Source organism: Aythya ferina, assembly GCF_964211825.1.
Source record: "Aythya ferina genome assembly, chromosome: 3".
NCBI lineage: Eukaryota > Metazoa > Chordata > Aves > Anseriformes > Anatidae > Aythya > Aythya ferina.
The window spans coordinates 86,500,161-86,514,604 of NC_140298.1; the positions used below are offsets into that span (position 1 = coordinate 86,500,161).

Here is a 14,444-nt window from a genome sequence, read left to right on the forward strand (position 1 = left end):
ACTTGAAAAACTCCACTCACAAAGAACAAATTAACGTATTTTTTTCCTATCATTGTGATAAGAATTTAGCACCTATGGGCCCATGTTAACATGGTATGTGCTTATAGCAATTTTGCAAGACTACAATAGCAGATGATTTTTTCACGGGTTAAACTGCAAAGAATCAACAGTTAAATACATTCGAAATTCAGTGTACTTTCTGCATTATAATTAAGAGGTTTACGGAGAAAAAAAAAATGCACTGCAAAAAAAAATACTCAAGGCTTTATAAACGCTAAAGGTTCCTTTTAATTACAGCTGATAGATTCATCATCTAATTCTACAAATTACAGCCAAATGTAAGCACCAAACGCCCCCCCCTCCCCAAATGAACCTCAGTGCCAAGCCTTCAAAGTAGCATTTTAGAAGCAGCCCGGCCTCATTTCACGGTGAGGGGTGAAAGGTAGGGCCTAGGCCGGGGCCTGGGCGCCGAGCAGGGGCAGGACGAGCCCCGCTTCCCCCTCGCCCTGCGGCTGCCAGCCCAGCGCCCCTGGGCGCGGAGCCCCCCCCGCGCTGCGCCAAGCCCCGGCAGCTCTGGGCGCTCTGCCCCTGCGAACAAAACACGGCGCTGCCCCGGCCTCGGGAAATGAAAGAAAGGGAGAAAAAGCACAAGGGATCGGCTCGCCCTCGCTAAGCCCTCCCTCCGAAGCAGGTCTCTTTTCACCAAATGGAGCCAGCCCTGGCGGCACCCTCCCTTCCCCCACGCCACCGGGGCACCTCTCATTGTCGTCGGCCCCCAACGGGGACCCGATGCACGCACAGCCACACACGCACCCGCCTGCCCCCGGCCCCCAGCCCGCTCCGCGCCCCTCGCCGCTCGCCAGAAGCGCAACGCGGGCCGCGTTTGCCCCCGGGGGAGCCGTGCACGCACCTTCCAGAAACAAGCTGTCTCTGCAGCCGCCGCCGCCGCCGCCACCGGCCATCTTCCCGCTGCCGAGCCTCGCTGCCTCACTCCATCGCCCAGCGAGGCGGCGGGGCCTGGCCCTTCCCCCGGCCTGCGCGCTCCGCCGCCCACCCCCACTGCGGAAGGCTGCCCGACCCGCAGCGCCGGCAGCAGCAGCAGCAGCAGCGCCGAGGCCCGGCCCTCTCCGCTCCCTCTCCCGCTCCCCGTCGGCCCGGGCCCCGCTGCCTTCCGGCCCCCGCGCAGCGGCAGCAGCGGCAGCAGCCGGCGGCGGCAGCGCGCCCGCCCCGCTCCGCCCGCCCCCTGGCCGCCCGCCGCAGCCCCCCGCGCGGTCGCCGGCCGGGCCTGGCCCTGGCCCTGCGGCCGCCGCCGGAGCCCGCTGGGGGAGACGGGCCCGGCCGGGGCTCCGCCGGAGCCGCCTCCGAGCCGAGGGGGAGGCAGAGGGAAGGCTGCGCTCGCTGCCGCCCCTCTCTCTCCCCCATGAACGGGGCCTCGGCGGCGCTGCCCTGCCGGGCCCCCCCCCGGCTCCCCCGGGCCGGGCTCGGGCCCCCAGACGCTAAAACGGCCGCAGCGGCGCTGCGCCCTGCACGGCCGGGGCTCGGCCGCTCCCCCCTCGCTCGGGGCTGGAGGTGAGGAGGCGGCCGGGGCCGCGCACAATGAATGAACTCGGCGGCGGGGCCGGACGGGGGCCCGCGGCTCTGCCCCTCGCGGGAGGCCGCCGAGGGCCGAGCAAGGCTGGCGAGTCCTCGCGTTGCGTGCGGCCCGAGAGGGGTGTCTGGAAGCGCACGACGCGGATCCCGCAAAAAAAAAAACCACGGCGCTGCCAAGGCGACTGCACAGAAATTGCAAGTCATGGCCTCCACTGTGTGTCATTTTTAAAAGAAAAAAAAAAAAAAAAAACAAAAAAAAAGAAACAACTCCTTCGGCTAGCACGTAGGGTTTTGTATTTTAAATGGCCTGCCCGTGAAGCCAAAGCACCAAAACATCTTTTAAAAACCGGAGGGTAAATTCTGACAGTCAGGAATTGGCAAAAGCTAGAGATGGCTTTCTTGGCCAGATGCCTTCATCTGACACTAGTAATGCTACTTTAATCGCAGAAACGAGGAATTCATGTCTGATTTAAAGTACCTAGTTTTAAAATGACTTCTCTCTGAAAAGCGAGCTCCCAAAACTAAGAAAACTCAAGACTTCACACACTTAAGTCCTAAAATAGGTTAACTTCAAGTATATGATGCGTATGAAGACTAAAAGCTAGATACAGGAAAACTCTGCAAATTTCCTAAATTAGTTAATTTAATTCCCGGATTTACTGACACCAACCACATTCAAAAGCCAATATGTTTACAAACACTTAAGAGAGAGAGTGCTTAGTTTGCACACCAGCAAGAGGTGCAGAAAAGGAAGACACAAAAGATGTCAGTGCTACCCCAGCGCTATATAGCATCACCAGAGCTAATGAGCAATTAGAAAAAAACTCCAAAAGCTGGATCAGTGCTGCCTAACTTACACTTCTCTGTAGAAAGACTTTTTCTGAAGGAGGAATCACAAAATATTCTCCTTTCATTAGTAATAAAATTAAACAGGAATCAATTAGGAAAATTCAGTGCGAGCTAATTATTCAGAAACCAGAAGACCATATGTGCTTAATAGAAACCTAACATTAAAAGACCAAAAAGAAAAAAAGAGAGAAACAACAGAAGAAAGGAAATTTAGAATCTAATTTTATAAAAATACCCTATCATGTCTCAAAAGGGTATCGTCTGGACAGAGGGTTGGTTTATGGTGGAGTCACAACATTAAGTCTGCAAAAACAATTCCTATTTTCAGCTGAGACAGAAAGGTTCAGGTCTACCTAATTCTTCACAGATTTTTAAAAGCTAGGGATTCTGATTTATTGGAATAAATGTATAATGAAGTTTTGTGCTTTTGTTGGTCAAGTTATGGTACCAAATGCAGTTTCACAGTTTCGTATTCAGTGAGCTCAAGCACAGTATAGATAAAACACCTTAAAAAGTATACATAGCAATGGAAGAAGTTACAAATACTCATCTGTGTGCAGCCTTCATTTTAGACTTTTTTGATTGGTAACATCTACTTAATTATTATTTTTTTAATGGAGAAGAGCTGCCCCCAAATTATATCTCACCACTATGTTTTTTTTTTTTTCCCCATTATTTTAAAACTGTTGAAGGATGCAAGTGGCTAGTACGTAGTGAAATCTTTTTTCATAAAGCTTTTATTCATAGTCCACTCTCAGCCTTTTTTTTTGTTTGTTTGTTTTTGTTTGTTTGTTTGTTTGCTAAGTATTTGTGAAGGAGTCCAATACTGCTGAGTCAAGTCTCTTCAGCATCCTCCTAGCTTTGCTTAAAACCAGAGGATTTTGTCCATGTATAATACATAACTGTATCATTAATGAGAAAATTAGCATTCCTATCCCTGCTGGACAAAATCATATAGAATTTACTGCATTTTCTTTCTCTTCTAAGTCCAAATGCTAATTGTCTTCACTCAGTAAGAACCCAGGAATAAAATTTTTTTACAGTTTGTTACTTCCTGGCCTTTAGCAGCCACTAGAAGTTGACCACTTCCATTACGGGTAGGTGTGGTTTGATGACAATCCCAGGACCCAATCAAGATCCTAAATTTACAAACATGTATTGCTCTATTGTCACAGCACTGCATAGAGTGAAAAGCTTACTTACTTCATTAGGTGATTATCAGTTTTTACTTCACCTTAACGAATTCCACTTTTCCTTCTCTTCCCACAATGAAAAGCTTGTTATTAATAAATATTTAGATGAATTAGATGATTTAGTACTGAAGTGACAAATATGTCTTTTTTCTTTGTATTTCTGATTCTTTCCAATTATTTCTTTTTTTTTCTGTGTTTTTAAGGTTAGCCAATAAAATGGGTGGCTACTGCATAGAAACTGTTTCCTTACTTAAGGAATAAAATAGAATTGGGATTACAATTTCACACCTTCTGTAGTTGTGGCATTATACATTACTTATTTATTTATTACTGCTACATAAATCACAGGGAATTTATTGGTACCCTGAATCAAACCTTTTGTAATTTACAACCCATGAACCCATTCTACAGACTACAATTTGACTTTTTTTTTTTTACAGTAACATCTTTTAGAAAGTAATTATTATGGACTGAATTATTTGTCATTGTTTTCCACTGCTGTTCTTAGAACTATTCCTTGAATGTATTACAAATGCACAATCTATGCTATTTTAAAAATAAAAGCTTTTCTTTTGTCCTTTTGACCTGATGCCTGTTTCTCCTCTGCATTTTTAAAGCAAAATCAAATATATTTCTTGTGCTTACTTTGTCTTGTTCTTGCTGTTAAATTTACTGTTTCACGTTTAGTTTTTGTTGTTGGATTTTTTTGGTCTTGCCTTTTTTTTTTTTTTTTTTAAACCAGGTATTATTTCAGGACAGCTTGCATACCATAGTAAACTCTTCAAGAATATTCCCAAATGGAAGAATACCATTTGTCTATGTGCTAGGATTTACAACAATGCATCCAGATTTGATTTTTTTTTTGTTAAATTTTGGAGTCAAAAGATAGTTTGCTGAGTAAATAGTAAACAAGTATAGGCTGCTAAACATCATCAGGACTTAGACTAAAACATTCTTCTGATTCTTTCCTTGAAGGAGCCAAAGGAAAGTTTTTAAATCTGACTTGCCTACCTCAAAACACGACATCGTGTTGTTGGAGAATAACCATAATGAACAAGAATCTATTAAACTTTCTGTTACTGTCATAAACATTTTGAAAATAAAAATCCTGTTATTCATTGCTGTGGTTGCTGCTTAAATATCTGCTGCACTGTTTTAGTCATTACTACATTACCAAAGAGAAACAGTTTTGCCTTAAATCTGTAAGTTCTCTTGTTGGACAACGAGATCAAGCGACTGTATTGAACTAAAAAGCTATGACTCATTAAGCATCAAAGTGAGAGCTGTAGACCTAAAAGACTGATGGAGAGAAATGTACAACATCATTAGCCACAACACAGCATCAGAGAGTACTTTAGGAAGTAGTATTTCTTTCTGTAGGGTCTGGACTCTGAAAGGCCCTTTTTTCTGGAAAAAAAGAAGAAAATAGAATTTGGTGCACAGCCCAGAACCACTGTAACAGAGACCGGGAAACACTACCTCTCCTATGTATAAGAATTATAATAGTAATCATGAAAAGAAATTTATAAAAGAGAATGATGTAAAACTCATACGTGTAGTCATACAAAAGAAGAAATGATCATTTATAACTCAAATGTAAAACATCCCATCTGAAAATGTGGAATAATTTTCTATATTTTAATTTATTCCTTAATAATTACATAGTGTAATTATTTTATTGCACATTTTCAGGCAAGGATTGATCGTTGACCAAGAAAAAGAAGCTTTAGAAGATCATTAAGAAACAAGACTATTGGTAGTAGTTTTGTAAATGTTAAAAAAGGAACACAAAAGGATGAAGAAAATTTAACAGCTCTGAGACATTTAGAATATATTTTCTTATATATTCAAAATGTCTGTATAAAAGATACCTCAGTATATTTTGACTCACTTTATCATATTTGCTAAGTTTCCTTAAGTAACTCCACTGTTAACCTGAAATAATATTTCCCCCTTCTCCAGCATTTTTATTGTGATATTCTAATGGCAATGTTTTTGCATACAAACTGATCAAATATATTTATTGGTAGCAATCCAAACTTTATCAGTAGGCAACATTATAAGTTTGTTCTTGTCTGTCTTTGAGCAGAACTCTTTCATGATTTTACTACAAGAACAGAAGTTCTAACTGATTTAAAGGAAGCAAAATATAAAACATTGCATTTGTCAACATAAGTAGTATGGCATAACCACAATAGCCTTTCATCTGAGAACAAAAAGAAGATAATGAATGCATCCACAGCATGAAATATTAAAATCAAAGACTATGTAATCAGGGAAACAAAATTATAGAAAAATTTACCATAATAAAAATAAAAGCTCAGTAAGACTCAAACTGTTACTGAAGACACTTCAGGCATGCAAAAACATCCCACATACAAAACATATTATGCATATATGCACAGTGTCAGATCCTGTCTCCTGCTTTTCAAATCAATGCATAATATGCCTATGTCAACTTTGAATGTCTTTTTAAACATATTTAATAAATATTTAAACTCGGTTCATATTAAGTTACACAGAAGTCACTCTCACAATCACACATGGAAAGAAGAGTTCTTAATTGCCAGATAGAAAACAGAGCTTCTAGATGCTCTATTTTTGTAATGGTCTCACACCCATCAGGAAAGGAAACCGATTTGTAGCTGAAATCCTTGGAGATGCTTTGTAAATAATCATTAGCCTTCATTAGATCTTCATGCCAGTAGAACTATCCAATTTACACCAATGTGTATAATAAACAGAAAACATCTAATCAAACTTGTTTGAGCAAGGTCATGCATTTTGGAGTAGGATCACCTTTCCTCTGCCTATCTGTTTCATAAGATACCTACTTGTACAAAGCTTAAAGGAAAATTACTTTTCAGAGCAATTAAGGCAATCTTTCAGTACAGGTTTTATGTAGGTAATTTCTGGATGTATCTGAATTACATTTCTAAAAATAAACTACATCCAGGAAACATAGACCATCAAATATTAACCTGTATACATACAAGCAGAAAGACATACTGAAGTATGTGTTTGATTATGTCGGTATGAGTTTGTTTCTTACAGAAGAACCTCTAATCAGAAGAACCTCTAAAATCTGCTTCTCAGGTAAAAAAAGAGAGAAGAGACTGGACTATGTTGATGAATGTGCTTTTGTCTGCCTACTTCACTGGTTAAGTATAGTAGTGAGCTCATTCTCATCTGTGAAGTAGAACCAGTAAAAGCACATGTAAGAATAACCATACTGCAAAGAATAGAATCCACACAATAAGGATTTGAAAGATGTAAAGGGATCATTTAGTTTGTCCTCCTACATAGAGTCAAGTTGTAAAGACTTACAATGTCACCAGTATGTGCCCTTACAAATCAGTTTAAAATGGATCTTCAGTCTCCACAGATGGCATATCAGAACATTTTTCCTAATATTAACCTAAATTATCTTTTCTACAGATAAGTTTCTTCTTCTACCTCAATTAGAGGTCACTGTGCTCTTCTGAACAACTTTTATATACCGGGAGACTGCTGTTATGTTTTTCAGTCTTTTCTACAATTCCTTCAGCCTTCCTTCACTTATTATTTTAATCTTCTCCCTGGAGTCCCTTTAACTTGCCTGCATTTTAAAGTGGGGCATTCAAAACAGGATGCAGCACTAATGTAGGTCTCTCTAAAGTCAAGTAAAGCAGAATGATTGTCTTCTGCTTCTGACATACAACAATTCCTTTTAATACATCCTAAAATACTTTGCAACAAAATTACAGTTAAATCGTGGTCAATTTGTAATTCAATATAACTCCTCAGCCCTTTTCTGTACTGTTGTTCCCTGGCTAGTTTGGATTAGTTCATCTGCTTTCTCCTTCTGAAATCTATGATTTTGTACTTGCCATCACTATGTATTATCTTGCTGGTTTTAGATAATTTTCTTCATCTATCCATATCGCCTTAAACTCAATCCTGTTATGGCAGGGGCTTGCAATACCTGCAGTCTGGCAGTGAAAATACGAGCAGAATTATGACTAGGACAAGCGGCTCAGAATCAAATGCCACTCTCAGACCCACTGAAACACTAACAATGCCTTTTTTCAACCTGTTTCCTGTCAATTTTAAGACGTCACACAATGACTGAAGTCTTACTACAATCAGTATCACTTGCATTCTCTCCCTAATAATCCCATATGCCAACTACCCCACTGAAGATGGATAGAACTGTAGTTTGACATCAGAGCTTTCCAGTTATTCCTAGGAACAGGAGATTGGAATATGCAGAGATATGTAAGAAGACCTTGGTATCAGTGTACTTTAAACTCTTGCTCTTCTTAGTGTTTTTCATCTTAGCCACACAAGGAGGGATGTCATTCTGGGACATTGTTTCCTCTGACAGAAGGTTGTGGATGTCCATTGCTTGAAGATGTTGTGTACATTCTTTATTGTAAGTACATCCTAGTAACACAGGCTCCCACAACTCAATCTGTTACACATACAGCAGTTGTCAAATGATAGGATGTGTGTTTGGAAGGCTCAGGGCAAGATGAAATTTTCTCCAGAGTTGTGTGGAACTAGGCCCTGTATAATGACTGTGAAATCAGAGGTAAGACATCACCATGGAGTAGAGTCTCCACTCTGGTGAAAAGTGTAGACAACTTTAATCGCAGTAAGCAACACGGGCCCTGAGACGGGGGAGCTTAAACAAACTGCAGTTGTCTCATGTGCTCACAGTTGTATTATACAAAGACATCTCAGTGAGATGGGATGTGCTAACTCAGTGAGTTTTGCAGCGTTTGTTAGCAAGCAGTCGGTTTATTAAGTAGCACATCACATGCTTTTTTTTTTTTTTATAGTCTTTGAAGAGTCTCCCAGTCTTTACGCTCTTTGCTAAGTGACAGTGTCTGTCATTACGTATCCATCCTTGATTGATTCATTGCAGGCATCTGTCATCCTTATTGCATTAGCTGCATGTATAAAGATGAATGAATCCAGTTGTCACTCGTGTATTGTTCATAATGGGCACCAACAGGTTACATTATTCAAGCAGTTACAGGAGGCTGCTAAAAGCAGGAGGCTAAGAGGCTGGGACACACTGGGGGCATGGAATGGCTGCTTCCATTCTGAGTCCATCAATGGAGCCCCCTTGATATGACACACCCACATGACATAAACATGTCACTAGTATCGCTGTTGATTTTTGTCAAAAGCTACAGAGATGTTAACTGTGATGGGCATAAGTGGTGTGTGATTTGCCTCTTTTGATTGGGGGAGGAGGGAAATTAAACTGGTTTTAGTGTTCCACTAATTTTTCCTGTTAAAACTTCATGAGAATTACTTTGGTAGTTACTCATCTTCTCTGGGAGCATGAGGTCCACAGAAGTAGATAAGTCGACTGTGAACATGTAAGCATATTACTCAGTCAATTTAGCATTCAGAATAAAGATGCTGTTCTTGGAATATTGTGAAGATATTTCTTTTCTGAGAGAACTCTACAATGTGTTATTAAGATTACTTAATATATGGAATTGTGTAAGATTCTGTAAAAGGCACCAAGATCACCAGCACTGTTCTCTTTATTTTTAAAGAAAATACAGATGCAGACTACAGTTTTTCAGCAGTTTGAAGATGTATGTACTTTGACTGAGGATTTACGGTTGCTAAAACAACATGAAATTTTAGCCATCTGTTTAAATTACAGTTACCATATGAGGCCATTTAAAGTGGAGCATACCTACTATTAACATCTGTCCTATTTGCTGCCTTGTAGTATAGATGCCGAATGTATTGTTTTTCAGCACTGAAAAGTTTTAAAGTGCTGTATCAGTTTTCATCATAAAAATTCCATTCTCTGCACCACCCATAAGGATGAATGAAGACTGAAATCATTCTGTGGAAAATTCAGCAAATGAAACATAAGCTTCTTAAGAATAACTAATATAATTTAAAGAAAATTAAATCATATTCATTACCCCTAAGTAGCTTTCCAAGAGGAAAATCATCAAATGACACTTTTAGAAAAGTATTGGGAAGAAATTCAATGCTATAGAATGTTTCCTTTCTTACTGTGTGAAACTTCATTGGTTTCGTACAGTTAAAGATTTGAAGAGGTCTTCGGAGAATACATATGCTATATAAACATATATTAAGATGACTTTATGGTTAATAACTTGTGCGATCTGATTAATATATTTATAATTTGGGGATATTTGTTTTGAATTCTATTAGTGTCCTCACCATGTAATTGCAACCCACCTGCTTCAACCCACCCCAAACAGACTCACCTTGTTTTCAGACTCTCTTTATCCATTCCTGTCTCACTTCTCCCTGTGGTTCCTGCACTAAAAACAATCCTTCAACTTCTGTCATTGCTCAAGTTCTTCTCTTCCCTCAGTCTTCCCTAAATGTCTTTTTATTCAGTTTCTGTTTTCAGCTTCTTTCCTCCTACCAAAATCAGTACCAAAATCCCTCCCATGCTTCCAACAGAGAATTCTCCAACCCTTTCCCTCCACAATTGCTACCCCATTCCTGCCTTTTGTTATGACTCCCTCCCACTGCTGGTTCCTCTATATTAGCTTGTATTGAATAAGGCTCATGGATACTAACTGAGGATAGCAATAGCTGAATTTTAGCTAGATGAATAAAAAGAAAATCTAGTTGCTATTTGTTGAGCATATTTTCTTCAGCACTGTAATTCAGTTTGGTAATAAAACAATCTCCCCTTTTTCTATTAGCTAACACAAGTCATTTTGTTTTTAAAAGTGTTGCACGCAGACATGTAAGACTGGAACAGCAATCCAACAAATTTCATATTCAGTGCAAAGAACCTCAACAAAAACATAATTAATGCAACACAATGTTTGAGATTTTAAGCCAACAAAAGCCAGACCATTTAGAGCTAAGGTTCCCATAGCAACCTTACTCTATCTCCTCCTGTGTCTGTGTGATAGGGTCTTTTTTTACATGACCACATATTGCTAGAGAATGTGCTGTATTATGCCATAAATAGAACATCAGTTTAATAGGTAAGTGAACTACACAAGGACTTAGAAAATTGTCTACATATCTTCAAAGTGTGGCTTGCAGAGGTACTGTACGTATATAAACACTAGCAGAAATTTTCATGTAAGCTTCAACACAATGTTTCAACATCATTAATATAAATGATGCCTGCAAATGGCATAACTATAAACATGCCAAAAATTCAATTATCTACTTCCCTGTATATAGATAAAATAAAGTCAAAGAATTTTTTGGTATTCCTTAAAAGATACCTTTCTATACATGGAGACCCTTCAATTTTAAGGGATTGTTTTTTAGAGTAGGCAACTGCCTAAAAGTATATAGGAACTCAAACGAAGCAGTCAAACTTCAGGGCCATGTTAACATCAAATCTGTACTTCACATTCTCCAGCTGTGACATTTTGATGCAAAGTTGTCTGAGAGAACCTAAGAATATCTTGTTACAGGCAAAGTATAAGGCACCCAAATAAGTTTTGATCTACATGTATACCTCTGGATGCTGCTTTAGGCACCGCAGATCAAAACAAATGGAACACCAAGTTTCTACCAGATCCAGAGCAAGGCAAGGAAGTTGAGATCCCTTATAAATTACCAGTAATCTTGAAGTATGTTTTTGGAATTGGAAATGTTTTGTATGACACAGATACAAAACTCTGCAAAACAGACAGCAATCCCATAGTTTGGAAAGGATTTCAAAACAATAATAATGCAATTAAGATAAACAAGAAATATAATTGAAATACTCCTGACACAAATGAAAGAAACATCATCTATTTCCTCAGTTGGGCTCTAACACAGATTTTTCCGTATTTAGTTTCTTTGTAAACAAGCTGAAAGACCTGTTTAACGCTTTGACTGTTGTTAGCATCCAGGCAGGTGGATACTCTCAGCATTCAACCACCATTAGCTCTGAAGAAATCTGACACTCAGCAATGAGATGACCAGCAAATCCCTGAAGTATCTCCTTTCTCATAATAATATATGAACAATAACGGACAATGTGTCCAAATAGAAGTGGGTAGCAGCCTGAAATATTGAATAGTTCCCCAGAGAAATAATAACGAGGAACTATTCAACTAATATCCTTTTTCTGGCTCAAAAGGGCATTACAAAGCAGTAATCATATTGTGCTAGGCTGGATTTAACTTTGTTGGAACTAGAACATTTAATTGTAAGCCTCCACTTTAGATAGTAAAAGGTTGTTTTCACCCAAATGAAAAAGCAAATGCCTGAGATCTTAAGGTCTTCACAAAGAGCTTTCATCTAGATAGATATTTCAGTAGGCACAACAGTAAAGTAGCTCTGTCTGAACACACAGAAACAACAACAACAAAAAAAGAAAAACATAATGAAGAAAAAAAAAAGCTTTAAAGTTTAAAGAATATAAGTGTGTGACCCCTGAAGTCGAGTACAAGGCAGAGTGCAGGCTGAAGTGGTTTTTTATACTATGAACAGGGGAACTAAGTTATCTAAATCTTCTTGTACCCAAGTAAGTAGAGCCTTGCAAAATCTTTTAACAGAGCAGCAATAAGGGTATTTGACCTCCTTACCCATTTGTCCTCTTGGCTGAAAGAGTCCACAATATTCCCTATAACAGATCAATACACCTTTAACCTGTACACTACGAAGTTCACAGCTAACAGCACATAATTTTCACACCTGAGACAGGAGTAACCGCAGCTCCTCGCTCCCAGGAGAGCACAGCCTGGGTGCAAGGCACGCCACATGCTCCAGCTAACTGCAGCCTGAGACAGACCCTCCACAGCTCTCTGGCGAGGGCTAATTTCACCTACAGGTAAAAGTGTCATTCCCTTGCTCTTTATTAGCCTGTGAGCGTTTAAGTTTTCTTCACACACAACTACTTACGGGCTAGCGGCAGCTGCCTGGAGAACGCAGGCTCCAAAAGGGGCCAGGAGAACATCTTCCCTGCGCTCCTGACAGGAAGGAAAAGCCTCAACGGGTGCGAAGAGATGAAAGCAATACCTCTGCTCCAAAAACTGCTCCAGCTCTCGCTCAGCAGAGAAACCTTCTAGCAGCTTTCGGGCCTCGGCAACAGCACGGGCAGGGCAGGGCAGGGCAGGGCAGGGCAGGGCACCGCAGGGATTCGGGCGTTTCCCCGGACCCGCCCAACGGCCGCCAACGGTCAGCGGCGGCGGCCGTTGGGCGGCGCCGGGACCCGGCCACCTGCGCGCCTCAGCGATCCCCGCGCCGCCCGCCCCGTCACGGGGCGACCTCGCTTCGTGTGGCGAGCAGAGGGGGCTTTTGTACGGCCCCCGAGCCGGCTGCCTGCTGCCATGTGCCAGCCACCCCTTCCCTACCCTCACCCACCCCCCCAAAAAAAAGTGTGCGTGTAAGAAAACCCAAGGTTACAGCTAGAGTTAAACCCAGCTGTGTGCTGCTCTAAGAAAGCCCTTTGCAAATCGTGTGTGCACAACCATTATTTTCAGCTAGAAAGCTCACAAATATTATATATATATATTATATATATATAAAAATATAATATATATATATATATATATATTTTTTTTTTTTCCCTAGGCAATGGGTCAAGGCATTGTTACTTTACTTGAGCTGCTTGGTATGGGCTTCATAAATATCTACATTTCCACTGTTACTCATCACATAAGATATTTGAAAGTATCATGGTCAGCATATATATATATAAACATGGTACTAGTTTTGAAACACTTAGGCTAATATATAAAAGTATATTAGGATTGCAAACAACAAATTAAATATTTCAATTTATATAAAACAGTAATAAACAAAAACTGCACCAGAGGATATCTTCACTTGCTCATAATGTGTGTTAACACGTAATAATAACACCACGGTAAGTGCAAGGGGATAATGTTACCGTTATCATCAACATTTGCCTTTCTTGGCTCACAAAGATTTTCTTGATGCTTTTATGCTTCACGTGTACTGTCTGCAGGATATGTGCAAGCCATAATGCCTTGGGAAGTGTGAGCATACAAGATACCACAGAAACATTTTGGAACACTGCAAAGGCATTCCAATACAGAACTCTCCATTTTAAGAAATAACCACAATTTCTGACTAGGATAAATGAACTTGGAAATTTGCAGTATACGTTTCAGACATAAAAATAGTGTGGATGCTAGAGATCCTCAACCTAGAGAAGGCTGCGGGGACACCTTGTAGTGGCCTTCCAGTATCTAAAGAGGGCCTACAGGAAAGCTGGGGAGGGACTTTACCAGGGAATGTAGGGATAGGACAAGAAGTAGTGGCTTTCAACTAAAATTGGGTGTTTAGATTTGATATAGGAAGATTAGATTAGACATAAGGAAGAAATTCTTCACTCAGATGGTAGTGAGGCACTGGAACCCGATGCTGAGAGAAGCAGTGGATGTCCCATCCCTGAAGGTGTTGAAGGCTAAGTTGGATTGGTCTTTGAGCAACCTGATCTAGTGGGAGATCTCCCTGCCCCTGGCAGGGGGTTGGAATAAGATGATCTTTAAGGTTCCTTCCATCCCAAACCATTCTGTGATTCTATGATCTAGCATCTGTGATTTTCTGAAGCATGGCTACTGGGAAAAGATATATTTAAATCTTTATTGGAGCTTCTGGTGCAATAATTACTGTTTACAATAATACAACTTTTAAATCTTTTTTTTTTTTTTTTTTTAATCGTATGACCAAAAAAGTAATAAGCAATTACTTGTATTATTAATGACCTATCAGTGCTGCAGGATACAATTATGTGGCATCATGTGATAAATTAACACTTAGATTACTATATTTTGCTTTAATGAACCACCCAGAAATTTAAGAACCAGCAGTCACATGTAAGAGAGAAAA

The 14,444-nt window shown here is 40.4% G+C and overlaps 1 protein-coding gene across 4 annotated transcripts in view; it reads right to left on the reverse strand.

Moving 5' to 3' along the window:
- SENP6 (SUMO specific peptidase 6) overlaps positions 1-12,714 on the reverse strand; it is a 92,606-nt gene extending 79,892 nt beyond the window's left edge. For 2 of the 4 annotated variants that reach the window (XM_084512367.1, XM_084512366.1), the window contains exon 1: positions 12,489-12,713. In XM_084512367.1, the coding sequence (XP_084368493.1) occupies positions 12,489-12,543 (55 nt within the window). In that variant the 5' untranslated portion in view covers positions 12,544-12,713. Of the gene's footprint in view, positions 1-910; positions 1,121-12,488 lie in introns of those variants that run through there. The other 2 variants (XM_084512364.1, XM_084512365.1) reach the window with 2 other exon arrangements.
- Between the last annotated feature and the right edge of the window lie 1,730 nt (positions 12,715-14,444).